Consider the following 14,776-nt stretch of genomic DNA (forward strand, 5'->3'; position numbering starts at 1 on the left):
TGGTAGCATTAGCCCGTTGTAGTGTAGGATACAAGAGCAATAAGGTGCAGATATAAACAAATAGATTACTGTACAAATAAATATATTGCACTTTTTCGTATGCATCCACATTCATGGATGTATGTTATATTGTCTTTATAATCCAGCGAGTTAATCCGTTTTTTGGGGGGGATTGAGGGAGTTATTTTGATGCGTTCAAGAGTCCGATGGCTTGAGGGAAGAAGCTGTTACAGAACCTGGAGGTTCTGCTACGGAGGCTGCGGAACTTCTTTTCAGAGTCCAGCAGTGAAAACAGTCCTTGGTAGGTATGGGAGGAGTCCCTACAAATTTTCTGAGCCCTGGTCAGGCAGCGGCTTTTTTCGTGATTTCCTGGATAGGAGTCCTGATGACCTTTTCCGCCGTCATCACCACCGCCTGCAGAGACTTCCAGTGTGAGGCACTGCAGGCTCCAGTCCAGACAGAAATGAAGTTGGTCAGTAGTCTCTCTTTAGTGCCTCTGTAGAATGTGGTGAGAACGGGGGAAGGGAGCTGTGCTCTTTCCATCCAATGCTGCTGAGCTCGTTTTAAAAGAGCTCCGGTGTGTAGGGACCAGGTCACATTGTTAGTTATCTCCACCCTCAGGAACTTGATGCTGCTTACGATCTCCACTGCTGTGCCATTGACGAAGAGTGGAGTGTTTGAATGTTCCAATGATCCTAGGAACTGTGTTGCATGGGGGCTTCTATGCCCCCTACTAGGGTCTCCCAAGACAAACAGGTCCTAGGTAAGGGACCAGACAGACTTCAGGCCCGGACCAGGCCTGGAGCTGGGGCTCGATAGCGACCGCCTTTTGGCCAAGCATAGCTCAGCCTGAAGAGGAAACATGGGTCCCCCCTCCTATGAGACTTAGAAGTCGGGTGCAAAGTGAACCGGGCATCAGCCGGAGACGTGGCCCTTGGAGGCCTGATCCTCAGCTACAGAAGCTAGTTCTTGGGACGTGGAACGTCGCCTTGCTGGGGTTGTGGGAGGGGAGGAGCCTGAACTGGTGCGTGAGGTGGAGGAGTTCCGTCTAAATCTTGTCAGACTCATTTCGAAGCACAGCAAGAGCTCTGGAACCATCCCCTCTCGAGAGGGCTGGTTACAAACCTCTCTTCTTCTCTGCCGTGGCAAGCAGTAAGAAGCGACGGGAGGTGGTGGCAATACTTGTTTCCCCGCTGCTCAGAGTCTGTACGTTGGCTTTTAACCCGGTAGACGAGAGGGCGGATTCCCTCCGCCTCCGGTTGTGGCTGTTGTTTGTGCTAACGAGTACCCTCCCTTTTTGGATTCAGTAGAGGGAGTACCGGAGAAGGCTCCCCCAGGTGATTCTCTTGTTCTAGTGGGGGACTTCAATGCTAACATTGGCAAGGACAGTGAAACCTGGGGGGCGTGATTGTGAGAAACTGCCGCTCGGAGCTGAACACCAAGTGGTGTTTTGTTATTGGACTTTTGTGCTCGTCACAGATTGTCCATAAGATTAGATTAGGTTTAGATTTGTTGGTCCCCGTTGCGGAAATTAATTTTCACTGCCGTACATTTAAACAATAGACATTGCACATTATAAGCAAAAATAACTAAAAGACATCATACATGACCAACACATTTACAGGCTTTGTCAGACAGGTTGGTCGGGCCTGCTGTTTAGGGTGGCTACAGCTGCTGGGGTAAGGCTTTTCCCGAGGCGGGCCCTCCGGAATTTGATAGTTCCGTACCTGCGCCCTGATGGTAGTGGGATGATATATTGGTGTAGTGGGTTAGTCATATCCTGGACTATTGTGTTTGCCAGTCGAATGATGGACCTGTGGTTTAGATCTGAGATGTTGGGTGTGGGTAGGCCAATGTTTTTAGCTGCTATGTTGTCCGGTTGGTTACAGAAAGCATATCAATCAATCAATCAATGTTTATTTGTGTAGCCCTAAATCACAAGTGCCTCAAAGGGCTCCACAAGCCACAACAACATCCTCGGTTCAGAGCCCACAAAAGGGCAAGGAATAACTCACAACACAGTGGGACGTCAATGTGTATGACTATGAGAAACCTTGTAGAGGACCGCAGATGTGGGTGACCCCCCGACCCCCTCTAGGGGAGACCGGATGCAATGGATCTCGAGTGGGTCTAACATACTATTGTAAAAGTCCGGTCCATAGTGGATCTAACATAGTAGTGAGAGTCCAGTCCATAGTGGATCTAACATAATAGTGAGAGTCCAGTCCTTGGTGGGCCAGCAGGAGACCATCCCGAGCGGAGACGGGTCAGCAGCGCAGAGATGTTCCCAACCAATGCACAGGCGAGCAGTCTCCAACTTGGTCCCGACTCTGGACATAGTGAAAAAACATGGCACAAAAGGATGGGTTGAATGATGCTTTGGTACAGTACCAACAGGAGGTGAGGTACATCGTATAGTCCTTTGGGTTTACGGATAGCTGACAGTCTTTGTTGACTTCTTTTTTGAATGTCCGTGGTGTGCTGATCCAAGGTGAGTTCATGGTCCAAGGTTAGGCCCAGGTATTTAAAAGTGGTTTAACTGTTGGTGTGTTTACAATGATGGGGTGCTGAAGCGAACCATTTTTCTTCTGTTTTATTGACAATGATTTCCAGATAACTGGCTGTGCATGACTCTGTGAAATGTTTGACTGTGTTACAATAGTCCAGGATGGATTATTTGTTGGAGAGGAGTGCAAGAATGGCTGTGTCGATGGTAGAGGGGTTAGTGCCTCTGCCTCACAATACGAAGGTCCTGAGTAGTCCTGGGTTCAATCCCGGGCTCGGGGTCTTTCTGTGTGGAGTTTGCATGTTCTCCCCGTGACTACGTGGGTTCCTTCCGGGTACTCCGGCTTCCTCCCACTTCCAAAGACATCCACCTGGGGATAGGTTGATTGGCAACACTAAATTGGCCCTAGTGTGTGAATGTTGTCTGTCTATCAGTGTTGGCCCTGCGATGAGTCATCGACTTGTCCAGGGTGTACCCCGCCTTCCGCCCGATTGTAGCTGAGATAGGCACCAGCGCCCCCCGTGCCCCCAAAGGGAATAAGCGGTAGGCGATGGATGAATGGATGGATGTAATGTTGATATTGTTGTTACTCAGCCAGTGTTTGAGGGTCTGATGGATCCACAATACTGAACAGATGTTTTTTGGGATAAGTTCAAGTTAAAGTACCAATGATTGTCACACACACTAGATGTGGCGAAATTATTCTCTGCATTTGACCCATCGCCCTTGATCACCACCTGGGAGGTGAGGGGAGCAGTGGGCATCAGCGGTGCCGCGCCCGGGTTTCTTTTTTGGTGATTTAACCCCCAATTCCAGCCCTTAATGCTGAGTGCCAAGCAGGGAGGTAATGGGTCCCATTTTTATAGTTCTTGGTATGACTCGGCCGGGGTTTGAACTTCAACCTACCGATCTCAGGGCGGACACTCTAACCACTTAGCCACCGATAAGCAACGGGTCCGTCAGACCCACAAACGCTGGCTGAGTAACAGCAATATGAACGTTGCATGGAAATTTCTCTGCCAATTTCCGCATCCCACAGGGATTCTTCTTTTGTGTTTCTGCACCTGCGGTTGCAACATTTGTTTGTCAACACCGTCTGCTCTCATTTTCTCGCACAATTGACCCTCTGATGTTCTGTGTACCTACACTCTGTCCTGCTCCTGTCTACGCCTTCTGTGTGTGTGTGTGTGTGTGTGTGTGTGTGTGTGTGTGTGTGTGTGTGTGTGTGTGTGTGTGTGTGGTACACAGAACATCAATTTCCACACTTCTATTAGCCCCGGGTCCATCTTGTATGTAATAGAAATGTGTATGGTGTGTGTTCATTAAATACGTATCCTGATATGTTCTTCACAGAAAATGAGCCAAAGCCAGTGAGTTTGAGTTTGAAAAATTTATCGTATCATTCTTCTTTTGATAAAAATTGAAAACAGGTCCCACAGACCCGAAACCCACACAAGTGGTATGTTGTGGTGAGCAGATGCTACGACAGTCATTGATGTAGAGTGTGTACAGGAAAGGGGCTCAACACAAATCCCTGTGGGACCCCGGTCTTGATGGTAAGCACCGGGGATGTGGTTGAGCCCACCCTTACTGCTTGCAGTCGGTCGGTTAGGAAGTTGTGGGTGAGGTGGATCAGCTGAGAGGGGATGTCGAGATGGTGTAGTTTCCGGATCAGTCGACTATTCTGTAGGGTGTTGAAGGCGGTGCTGAAGTCCACAAAGAGGATCCTGACAAAGTTGCCTGGGGAGTCCAGCAACACTAGCGTAGCTTTGTGAGCTACATGCTATCAACTGCAATTTTTTTTTGTTTTTATGTCAACAGGAGTCAGACAAATGTTTCGAGTGCAACTCCCAGCACGCGTACGACCCTCATCGACACCGGAACAGCCATCGCATCGAGAACGTGATCTACCTCATGGAACGTACCGGAGACAACACCTGGTGGCAGTCTGCTAACGGTACTACTGTAAAACATGGACTATCCGAAAGTCTACTTATACCTGTCCAAAAATACTCGCTGTACGTCTACTTATACTTATCCAGAAACTGGATGTCTAATTTTCCACGTCCAGAAGTACTATCTGTATTTGTTCAGGCTGTAAGTGTACTTTCACTGGTCCAAAAGTACTAGATGTAAGTCTATTTATACATGTCCAAAAGTGCTAACCATAAGTGTATTTGTATTCAATCAAAATTACTACTTGTACTTATCAAAAAGTACTAGATTTAAGTCAACTAACTTTACAAAAGTATTAGCGTGAGTTGTAGTTGTACGTGTCCCAACTGTAAGTCTAATTGTCTTTGTTCAGAAGTAGTACTTGCACTCGTCCAAAATTAATACTTTTTGTCATCCAAAAGTATGACTTCTACTTGTTCAGACATACTAGCTTTAAGTCTTTTATCCAAAAGTATTAGCTTTAGGTGTAGTTGTACTTGTTTGAAAGTGCTAGTTGTAAGTCTACAGGTAATTGTTTTTGTTCAGAAGTACTACTTATACTTGTGTAATTTCCAAAATTACTACTGGTACTTGTCAAAAAGTACTAGATTTAAGTCAACTAACTTTCCAAACGTATTAGCTTGAGGTGTAGTTGTAGGTGTCCCAACTGTAAGTCTAATTGTTTTTGTTCAGAAGTAGTACTCGTACTCGTCCAAAATTAATACTTTTTGCCATCCAAAAGTATGACTTCTACTTGTTCAGACGTACTAACTTTAAGTCTTTTATCCAAAATTATTAGCTTTAAGTGTGGTTGTACTTGTTTGAAAGTACTAGTTGTAATTGTTTTTGCTCAGAAGTACTACTTATACTTCTCTAAATTCCAAATGTACTACTTATGTTCCAAGATTACTAGCTGTTACTCTAATAGTTTTTGACTAGAAGTACTTCTTGTATTTATTCAAAAGTACTGGTTGTACTCGTCCAAAATTAATACTTTTTCCGTCCAAAAGTACGACTTGTACTTGTTTAAAAGTACGAGCTTCAATTCTTTTTTGTCCAAAATTATTAGCTTTAGGTATGGTTGCACTTTTTCAAAATTACCAGTTGTAAGTCTACAGTTAATTTTTTTTGTTCAGAAGTACTACTTATACTTGTCTAAATTCCCAAATTACTACTTGTACTTGTCCATAAGTAATAGTTGTACTCGTCCAAGATTACCAGCTATTACTCTAATAGTTTTTGACCAGAAGTACTACTTGTACATGTTTAAAATTACTATTTGCCCTAATCCAAAAGTACTACTTGTACTAGTCCAAAAACTAATAGCTGTAATTCTATTTATACATTTTCAAAAGTACTAGCTTAAGGTCTACTTGTACTTTTCTGAAGGTACTACTTGTCCAAAAGTACCAGCTGTAACTATACTTATACTCTTCCAAAAGTGCTAGTTGTACTCGTCCAAAAGTACTACCTGTAATTCTAATTGTTTTGACCATAAGTACTACTTGTACTTGTCCAAAATTACTACTTGTATTTGTCCAAAATTAATACTTGTACTTGTCCAAAATAATACTTTTTCTCGTCAAAGTATGACATGTACTTGTTCAAAAGTACTAGCTCTAAGTCTTTTTTCCAAAAATATTAGCTTTAGGTGTAGTTGTACTTATTTAAAAGTACCAGTTGTAAGTCTACAGGTAATTGTTTTTGTTCAGAAGTACTTCTTATACTTGTCTAAATTCCAAAAGTACTACTTATACTCGTCCAAAATAACTACTTGCCCTTGTCCAAAATTACTACTAGTACTTGTCCAAAAGTACTACTTGTACTTGTCCAAAACTACTACTTGTGCTTGTCCACAAGATCTAACGCTAAGTATTCTAATACTTTCCCAAAGGTACTAGTTGTACTTGTCCAAAAGTACTACTGGTACTTGTCCAAAAGTACTACTTGCCCTTGTCCAAAAATACTACTTGTTCAAAAGTACTACTTGTACTTGTCCTTAAGATCTAACTCCAAGTCTTCTAATACTTTCCCAAAAGTTTGACTTGTACTTGTCCAAAAGTACTACTTGCCCTTGTCCAAAAATATTACCTGTACTTGTCTAAAAGTACTACTTGCCCTTGTCCAAAAATACTACTTGTTCAAAAGAACTGCTTGTACTTGTCCACAAGATCTAACTGTAACTATTCTAATACATTCCCAAAAGTACTACTTGTACTTGTCCAAAAGTACTACTTGTACTTCTCCAAAAGTACTACTTGTACTTGTCCAAAAGTACTACTTGTACTTCTCCAAAAGTACTACTTGTACTTGTCCACAAAATCTCATTCTGAGTCTTATAATACTCTCTGGAAGGTACTAGTTGTACTTGTCCAAAAGTACTACTTGTATTTGTTCGAAAGTACTACTTGCCCTTGTCTAAAAATACTACTTGTACTTGTCCAAAAGTACTACTTTTTCTTCTCCAAAAGTATATACTTGTCCAAAAGATATAACTCTAAGTCTTCTAATACTTTCCCAAAGGTACTAGTTGTACTTCTCCAAAAGTACTACTTGTACTTGTCCACAAGATCTCACTCTAAGTCTTCTAATACTTTCCAGAAGGTACTAGTTGTACTGGTCCAAAAGTACTACTTGTACTTGTCCAAAATTACTACTTGCCCTTGTCCAAAAATACTACTTGTACTTCTCCAAAAGTACTACTTGCCCTTGTCCAAAAATACTACTTGTACTTGTCCACAAAATCTCACTCTAAGTCTTTTAATACTTTCCAGAAGGTACTAGTTGTACTGGTCCAAAAGTACTACTTTTACTTGTCCAAAAGTACTACTTGTACTTGTCCAAAAATAACACTTGTACTTCTCCAAAAGTACTACTTGCCCTTGTCCAAAAATACTACTTGTACTTGTCCACAAAATCTCACTCTAAGTCTTCTAATACTTTCCCAAAGTTACTAATTGTACTGGTCCAAAAGTACTACTTGTACTTGTCCAAAAGTACTACTTGTACTTCTCCAAAAGTACTACTTGTACTTGTCCATAAGATCTCACTCTAAGTCTTATAATACTTTCCAGAAGGTACTAGTTGTACTGGTCCAAAAGTACTACTTGTACTCGTCCAAAAGCAATACTTGTACTTGTCCAAAAGTACTACTTGTACTTCTCCAAAAGTACTACTTGTACTTGTCCACAAAATCTCACTCTACGTCTTATAATACTCTCCGGAAGGTACTAGTCGTACTTGTCCAAAAGTACTACTTGCCCTTGTACAAAAATACCACTTGTACTTGTCCAAATGTAATACTTGTTCTTCTCCAAAAGTATGTACTTGTCCAAAAGTACTACTTGCCCTTGTCCAAAAATACTACTTGTTCAGAAGAACTGCTTGTACTTGTCCACAAGATCTAACTCTAAGTCTTCTAATACTTTCCCAAAAGTACTACTTGTACTTGTCCAAAAGTACTACTTGTACTTGTCCAAAAATATTACTTGTACTTGTCCAAAATTACTACTTATTCAGAAGAACTGCTTGTACTTGTCCACAATATCTAACTCTAACTTTTCTAATACGTTCCCAAAAGTACTACTTGTACTTGTCCAAAAATGCTACTTGTTTTTGTCCAAAAGTACTACTTGTAGTTCTCCAAAAGTACTACTTGTACTTGTCCAAAAGTACTACTTGTACTTGTCCACAAAATCTCACTCAAAGTCTTATAATACTCTCCGGAAGTTACTAGTTGTACTTGTCCAAAAGTACTACTTGTTCAAAATTACTACTTGCCCTTGTCCTAAAATACTACTTGTACTTGTCCAAAAGTACTACTTGTTCTTGACCAAAAGATATAACTCTAAGTCTTCTAATACTTTCCTGAAGGTACTAGTTGTACTGGTCCAAAAGTACTACTTGTACTTGTCCAAAAGTACTACTTGTATTTGTCCAAAAGTACTACTTGTACTTGTCCACAAGATCTCACTGTAAGTCTTCTAATACTTCCCAGAAGGTACTAGTTGTACTGGTCCAAAAGTACTACTTGGACTTGTCCAAAAGTACTACTTGTTCTTGTCCAAAAGTACTACTTGTACTTGTCCAAAAGTACTACTTGTTCTTGTCCAAAAGATCAAACTCTAAGTCTTCTCATACTTTCCCAAAGGTAGTAGTTGTACTTGTTGAAAAGTACCAGCTGTAAGTCTGCTTGTTTTTGTCCAGAAGTACTCACTGTACATTGTTGTCATGGTTACGTTGGTCGGACGTCTTTCTGTTCCGATGATGTCATCGTGATTGGGATTCTGACGGTGGTTTCCTCGCACAGGAGAGGAAAATGTCAGCATTCGACTGAACCTGGAGGCTGAATTCCACTTCACACATCTCATCATGAAGTTCAAGGTACTGTACATAGTTCTGAGTACTACATATTTCTTTAAGAGTCTGCTTGTATTTCATCAGCTCAATTATTGTTATCAAATATAGTTTTAAGATGAGTAAAAACAACATTTTGTCACGCTAAGTGATGATTTCTTACATTTATTGTTTTATTGAATTTAAAGATGTGGTATTAGGCAGCATTTATTTATATATTGTTTATGTTTAGGCAGTAAAATATAGAATTAAACAATTATCCCATTTGGTTACATAATATAGGTTTATTGGAGGAAATTTCCCCTATTTTTCGACTATAAGGCAAACTTAAAATGCATTCATTTTCTCAAAACTCGAGACCAGTAGATGGCAGCCACACATAAGAGATATGTGTAAACCGCAATATGATGGCAGTCACACATAAGAGATACATGAAGACTGCAATGTGATGGCAGTCACACATAAGAGATACTTTCAGACTGCAATATGATGGCAGTCACACATAAGAGATACATGTAGACTGCAATATGGTGGCAGTCACACATAAAATATACATGCAGACTGCAATATGATGGCATTCACACATAAGAGATACATGTAGACTGCAATATGATGGCAGTCACACATAAGAGATACATGTAGACTGCAATATGGTGGCAGTCACACATAAAATATACATGCAGACTGCAATATGATGGCATTCACACATAAGAGATACATGTAGACTGCAATATGATGGCAGTCACACATAAGAGATACATGTAGACTGCAATATGATGGCAGTCACACATAAAATATACATGCAGACTGCAATATGGTGGCACTCACATAAAAGAGATACATGCAGACTGCAATATGACGGCAGTCACACATAAGAGATACATGTAGACTGCAATATGATGGCAGTCACACATATAAGAGATACGTGCAGACTGCAATATGATGGCAGTCACACATAAGAGATACATGTAGACTGCAATATGATGGCAGTCACACATAAGAGATACATGTAGACTGCAATATGGTGGCAGTCACACATAAAAGATACATGCAGACTGCAATATGATGGCAGTCACATAAAAGAGATACATGCAGACTGCAATATGATGGCAGTCACACATAAAAGATACATGCAGACTGCAATATGATGGCAGTCACATAAAAGAGATACATGCAGACTGCAGTATGATGGCAGTCACACATAAGACATACGTGTAGACTGCAATATGATGGCAATCACACATAAGAGATACGTGTATACATAAGTATATCTATTTTTAGGATCACTAATACAAAACCTCACAATAATAATTGAAAACTAAAAACGTTATGACAGACAACCTTAAAAAAACGGAATGGAATTTGAAATTTTCTTTACTGAATAAGACACCCAGAATGTACAAGAAAGTAAAGACTGTGGAATTTACAATGTTATCTATGAATGATAAAACACTGAATATTGACAACATACAAACCCCGTTTCCATATGAGTTGGGAAATTGTGTTAGATGTAAATATAAACAGAATGCAATGATTTGCAAATCCTTTTCAACCCATATTCAGGGGAATGCACTACAAAGACAACATATTTGATGTTCAAACTCATAAACTTTTTTTTTTTTTTTTGCAAATAATAATTAACTTAGGATTTCATGGCTGCAACATGTGCCAAAGTAGTTGGGAAAGGGCATGTTCACCACTGTGTTACATCACCTTTTCTTTTAACAACACTCAATAAACGTTTGAGAACTGAGGAAACTAATTGTTGAAGCTTTGAAAGTGGAATTCTTTCCCATTCTTGTTTTATGGAGAGCTTCAGTCCTTCAACAGTCCGGGGTCTCCGCTGTCGTATTTTACGCTTCAAATTGCGCCACACATTTTCAATGGGAGACAGGTCCGGACTGCAGGCGGGCCAGGAAAGTACCCGCACTTTTTTTTACGAAGCCACGCTGTTGTAACACGCTTGGCATTGTCTTGCTGAAATAAGCAGGGGCGTCCATGAAAAAGACGCCGCTTAGATGGCAGCATATGTTGTTCCAAAACCTGTATGTACCTTTCAGCATTACTGGGGCCTTCACAGATGTGTAAGTTACCCATGCCTTGGGCAATAATGCACCCCCATAACATCACAGATGCTGGCTTTTGAACTTTGCGTCGATAACAGTCTGGATAGTTTGCTTCCTTTTTGGTCCGGATGACACCATGTCATATATTTTCAAAAACAATATGAAATGTGGACTCGTCAGACCAAAGAACACTTTTCCACTTTGCATCAGTCCGTCGTAGATGATCTCGGGCCCAGAGAAGCCGGCGGCATTTCTGGATGTTGTTGATAAATGGCTTTGGCTTTGCATAGTAGAGCTTTAACTTGCACTTACAGATGTAGCGACGAACTGTATTTAGTGACAGTGGTTTTCTGAAGTGTTCCTGAGCCCATGTGGTGATATCCTTTAGAGATTGATGTCGGCTTTCAATACTGTGCCGTCTGAGGGATCGAAGGTCACGGTCATTCAATGTTGGTTTCCGGCCATGCCGCTTACGTGGAGTGATTTCTCCAGATTCTCTGAACCTTTTGATGATATTATGGACCGTAGATGTTGAAATCCCTAAATTTCTTGCAATTGCACTTTGAGAAACGTTGTTCTTAAACTGTTTGACTATTTGCTCACGCAGTTGTGGACAAAGGGGTGTACCTCGCCCCATCCTTTCTTGTGAAAGACTGAGCATTTTTTGGGAAGCTGTTTTTATACCCAATCATGGCACCCACCTGTTCCCAATTAGCCTGCACACCTGTGAGATGTTCCAAATAAGTGTTTGATGAGCATTCCTCAACGTTTTTAGTATTTATTGCCACCTTTCCCAACTTCTTTGTCACGTGTTGCTGGCATCACATTCTAAAGTTAATGATTATTTGCAACAACAACAAAATGTTTATGAGTTTGAACATCAAATATGTTGTCTTTGTAGCATATTCAACTGAATATGGGTTGAAAATGATTTGCAAATCATTGTATTCCGTTTATATTCACATCTAACACATTTTCCCAACTCATATGGAAACGGGGTTTGTAGAATGAAAAAATGATCCAATTCGGTTACATAATATAGTTTTATTGGAGGAAATATAATTAAAATGTGTTTTGAGGTTGAGTGGAATTGTGAAAATTATTATTTTATTGTTTCATTAACTTATTTTCTAGAATACATTTTTCTCATTTAAAAATGTGTTTTTGCAATAGTTCTACTGCGAGCATCTTGACACAAAATCGGCTTCATTGCCTCATAAAAGTTATAAAAGTTCTTCAAGTTCATAAAGGCAGACTCCCTTTTTTTCCTTGGCAGACATTCCGCCCAGCAGCAATGATCATCGAGCGCTCGGCTGACTTCGGACGTTCGTGGCGTCCTTACCGCTACTTTGCCTCGAACTGCACGAAGACCTTCCCGGGCGTCACCGCCAACACCCTGCGCCACATCAACGACATCATCTGCGAGGAGCGCTACTCTGACATTGAGCCCTCCACCAATGGGGAGGTAAGCGGCGAAATGTGTGCTAACAGAGTAGGAATACACAATGTAGAGGGCCACAGCGTCAGTGGCTATGTAAAAGGTCTCTTTCCATCAGTCAAAACTCATTCTCTGCACCGGCGACACCTGTTTACCTGACACATGAAACATGACGAATTGGGGTGTTCACAATTTGTAGTAGAGTATTAAATATATTTAAAATGTGTTTTGTGGCAATTCCAACTTTGACCACAGCGTCAGTTGTTATGTAGAGTCAAAACTCATTCTCTACACCAATGACACCTGTTTACCTGACAAATGAAACGTGACAAATTGGGGTGTTCACAACGGGAGTAGAGTGTTAGATATATTTAAAATGTGTTTTGTGGCAATTTCAACTTTGACCACAGCGCCAGTTGCTATGTAGAGTCAAAACTCATTCTCTACACTGGCGACACCTGTTTACCTGACACATGAAACGTGACAAATTGGGGTGTTCACAGTGGGAGTAGTGTTAGATATACTTATAATGTGTTTTGTGGCAATTCCAACTTTGACCACAGCGCCAGTTGCTATGTAGAGTCAAAACTTATTATCTACACCGGTGACACCTGTTTACCTGACACATGAAACGTGACAAAAAGGGAAGAGGGGGTGGGTTCACAAATCGGGAGTATTATATATATTTAAAATGTCTTTTGTGGCAATTCGAACTTTGACCACAGCCCCTGTTGTTATATAGAGGGTCTCTTTTCATCAGTCAAAACTCATTCTCTACACCAGCGACACCTGTTTACCTGACACATGAAACTTGACAAATTGGGGGGTTCACAATGGGAGTAGAATATTATATATATTTAAAATGTGTTTTGTGGCAATTCCAACTTTGACCACAGCGTCAGTTGCTATGTAGAGTCAAAACTCATTCTCTACACCGGTGACACCTGTTTACCTGACACATGAAACGCGACTAATTGGGGGGGGTTCACAATGGGAGTAGAGTTTTGTGGCAATTCCAACTTTGACCACAGCGTCAGTTGCTATGTAGAGGGTCTTTTTCTATCAGTCAAAACTCAATCTCTACACCAGCGACACCTGTTTACCTGACACATGAAACGTGACAAATTGGGTGAGGGTTCACAATGGGAGTAGAGTATTAAATATATTTAAAATGTGTTTTGTGGTAATTCCAACTTTGACCACAGCGCCAGTTGCTATGTAGAGTCAAAAGTCATTCTCTACACCGGTGACACCAGTTTACCTGACACATGAAATGTGACAAATTGGGGTGTTCACAATGGGAGTAGAGTTTTGTGGCAATTCCAACTTTGAGTACAGCGCCAGTTGCTATGTAGAGTCAAAACTCATTCTCTACACCGGTGACACCTCTTTACCTGACACATGAAACATGACAAATTGGGGGATTCAAAATGGGAGTAGAGTTTTAGATATATTTAAAATGTGTTTTGTGGCAATTCCAACTTTGACCACAGCGTCAGTTGCTATGTAGAGTCAAAACTCATTCTCTACACTGGCGACACCTGTTTACCTGACACATGAAACGTGTCAAATTGGGGGGTTGGTAGAGTATTAGATGTATTTAAAATGTTTTTGTGGCAATTCTACCTTTGACCACAGCGCCAGTTGCTATGTAGAGTCAAAACTCATTCTCTACACCGGTAACACCTGTTTACCTGACACATGAAACGTGACTAATTGTGGTGGGGGGGTTCACAATGGGAGTAGATTATTAGATACATTCAAAATGTCTTTTGTGGCAATTCGAACTTTGACCACAGCGTCAGTTGCTATGAAGAGGGTCTCTTTCCATCAGTCAAAACTCATTCTCTACACCAGTGACACATGTTTACCTGACACATGACACGTGACAAATTGGGGAGGGGGGTTCAATGGGAGTAGAGTATTAGATATATTTAAAATGTGTTTTGTGGCAATTCCAACTTTGACCACAGCGGCAGTTGCTATGCAGAGTGTCGCTTTCCATCATTTTCAGCAGACCGCATTGCAAAATGATTGCAGGAATGGGACGACGTGTATCCCTTCCCTACTGTACATGTAAAAACCTCAATTATCAATTATACATCACCCACTAATATTACTCACAAATACATTTATATATGCATAAAAAATTGTTTTAGTTTTTAGTATTTTTAATGAATTAAGTAACATTTGTGACAACCTTTTTCCAAAACACAATATAGATATAGTGAGATATGACAAAATAATGCATGCATTTATCATTTGTTTTCAAAACGCTTACAAAAAAGTGGGACCCCAAAAATGTACTTTTGGACCCCATTTTGAAAGTTCCTAGCGCCAACACTGATGGAGTATTGCTGCCTGCAAAACGGCAGCAGGTGGCTGTGGCCTGCGGGCCGGTTGTAATACTATCCATCAATCCATTTTTTTTCTGCTTATCCGAGGTCGGGTCGCGGGGGCAGCAGCCTAAGCAGG

The 14,776-nt window shown here is 40.9% G+C and overlaps 1 protein-coding gene across 2 annotated transcripts in view; it reads left to right on the forward strand.

Moving 5' to 3' along the window:
* lamb2l (laminin, beta 2-like) overlaps positions 1-14,776 on the forward strand; it is a 155,695-nt gene that overhangs the window by 69,556 nt on the left and 71,363 nt on the right. For both annotated transcript variants that reach the window (XM_061902749.1, XM_061902748.1), the window contains exons 4-6: positions 4,328-4,463; positions 8,751-8,824; positions 12,140-12,328. In XM_061902749.1, the coding sequence (XP_061758733.1) occupies positions 4,328-4,463; positions 8,751-8,824; positions 12,140-12,328 (399 nt within the window). The remainder of the gene's footprint in view (positions 1-4,327; positions 4,464-8,750; positions 8,825-12,139; positions 12,329-14,776) is intronic.

Source organism: Nerophis ophidion, linkage group LG06 (assembly GCF_033978795.1).
Source record: "Nerophis ophidion isolate RoL-2023_Sa linkage group LG06, RoL_Noph_v1.0, whole genome shotgun sequence".
Classification (NCBI taxonomy): domain Eukaryota; kingdom Metazoa; phylum Chordata; class Actinopteri; order Syngnathiformes; family Syngnathidae; genus Nerophis; species Nerophis ophidion.